This window comes from Geotrypetes seraphini, chromosome 14, assembly GCF_902459505.1.
Source record: "Geotrypetes seraphini chromosome 14, aGeoSer1.1, whole genome shotgun sequence".
NCBI lineage: Eukaryota > Metazoa > Chordata > Amphibia > Gymnophiona > Dermophiidae > Geotrypetes > Geotrypetes seraphini.
Window position 1 is genome coordinate 63437661 of NC_047097.1, and position 1737 is coordinate 63439397.

A 1737-nucleotide genomic window follows, 5' to 3' on the forward strand; every position below is an offset into this window, starting at 1 on the left:
GATTGGCAAATTGAAGCTGACATAGTGGGCCGAGCTGATAGAGACCAAAAGGAGTTCCAGTCTACTTCATCTGAGATTAAATTCAATTCTTCAGCCCAGAGGTCATCAAAGGGGATTACCACATCAAATCAAAATCATCATCATTGATATAGAATGAAAATAAATGTGGCATTAGTGATTTCTATTCCACCTGTGCCTTGCGGTTCTAAGCGGATTACAAATTAGTAGTCTGGACATTTCCAGGACATAGATGTTTTTCGAGTGACTCAAGATCACTGAACATAAACACTTACCTGGAAAATCTTCTGAATGATGTGAAGGACTGATCCCAACCCTTTACCAGGGCTGTTTTCACCTCCTTGTTCCTCAGGCTGTAAATCAGGGGGTTTAACATGGGGATTAATACTGCATAAAACACTGAAACTACTTTGTCCTGTTCCATAGAGTAACTCGAAGCAGGCCGTAAATACATGAAAAAAAGAGTTCCATAGAAAATCAGCACAGCAGTGAAGTGGGAGCCACAAGTGCTGAATGCTTTGTGTCTTCCTTCAGTGGAACGAATCCTCAGGATGCTGGAGAGAATGAAGATGTAGGAGACTAAGATTGCCACAAAGGTTGTTATAGTGTTGAACCCAACAAGGATACTAAATACGAGTTCGCAGACAAAAGTATCAGAGCACGTAAGCATCAAGAGAGGAGGGCCATCACAGAAATAATGATTAATTGCATTAGACCCACAGTAGGACAATTTAAAAGTACAAATTGTATGCACTAGAGCATCGCCAAAGCCACCTGCATAAGCTGCACTCAGCATACAGATGCAGAGTCTTCTGTTCATAATGACATGGTAAAGCAATGGATTACAGATTGCCACATAACGATCATACGCCATGACTGCCAGCAGAAAACATTCAGTGGTGGCAAAACTTGCATAAAAATACAACTGTAGAGCACAACCAGTGAAGGAGATGGTTTCCTGTTCTGCCAGTAGAGTTTGCAGGTTTTTGGGAGTAATGACAGAAGAATAGCAGATATCTATGAATGACAAGTGAATGAGGAAAAAGTACATCGGGGTTTGCAGGCGCGAATCTAACCTAGTTGCAAGAATGATACCCATGTTACCCAGCAGGGTGATAACATAGACCAGTAGGAAGAGCACAAAGAGTGGAATCTGGAGCTTTGGATCACGAGTGAGTCCAAGGAGAATGAACTCAGTCACTGACGTCTGGTTCCTGCCTTCCATTTTTTATTATGAATGCTCCTGTTGATAGAAGAAATCAGATTTGAACAAACTATTATGGTTTTTTTGCTTCGTACTGTACAGTTGATAGTGAAGAAAATGCAGCTCTATGTTGTCTGTGTGCTAGAAAATAACACTATATTCTTATAACACTGACTAGCACTATCTCATTTATTATTTATATGTTCCCAGTACTTCCCCGATATTCGCGGGGGTTCCATTCCAAGAACCCCTGAGAATCTCAAAAAACCGCGAATACGGTTTTTCATGGGGGAGCCTGAAGAGGGCAGCGGAAGAGGGTAGCAGGAGAGCAGCTGGAGCACCGTGAGTGCAGGAAATCACTCATGGTATGCTCCAACTGCCTCTTCCTGCACTAAGTCGGGCCTTATCCAATCAGGAGCTGCGTGTCAAAGCAGCTCCTGATTGGATAAAACCCGACTTAGTGCAGGAAAAGGTGGTCGGAGCGTACCACGAGTGATTTCCTGTACTCACGGTGC

The 1737-nt window shown here is 42.9% G+C and overlaps 1 protein-coding gene across 1 annotated transcript; it reads right to left on the minus strand.

The window, feature by feature from the left end:
• Positions 1 to 289: 289 nt before the first annotated feature.
• On the minus strand, positions 290 to 1243 carry LOC117348144 (olfactory receptor 1020-like). Its single transcript, XM_033919848.1, has one exon. The coding sequence runs from the start codon at positions 1241 to 1243 to the stop codon at positions 290 to 292; it is 954 nt and encodes a 317-aa protein (XP_033775739.1).
• Between the last annotated feature and the right edge of the window lie 494 nt (positions 1244 to 1737).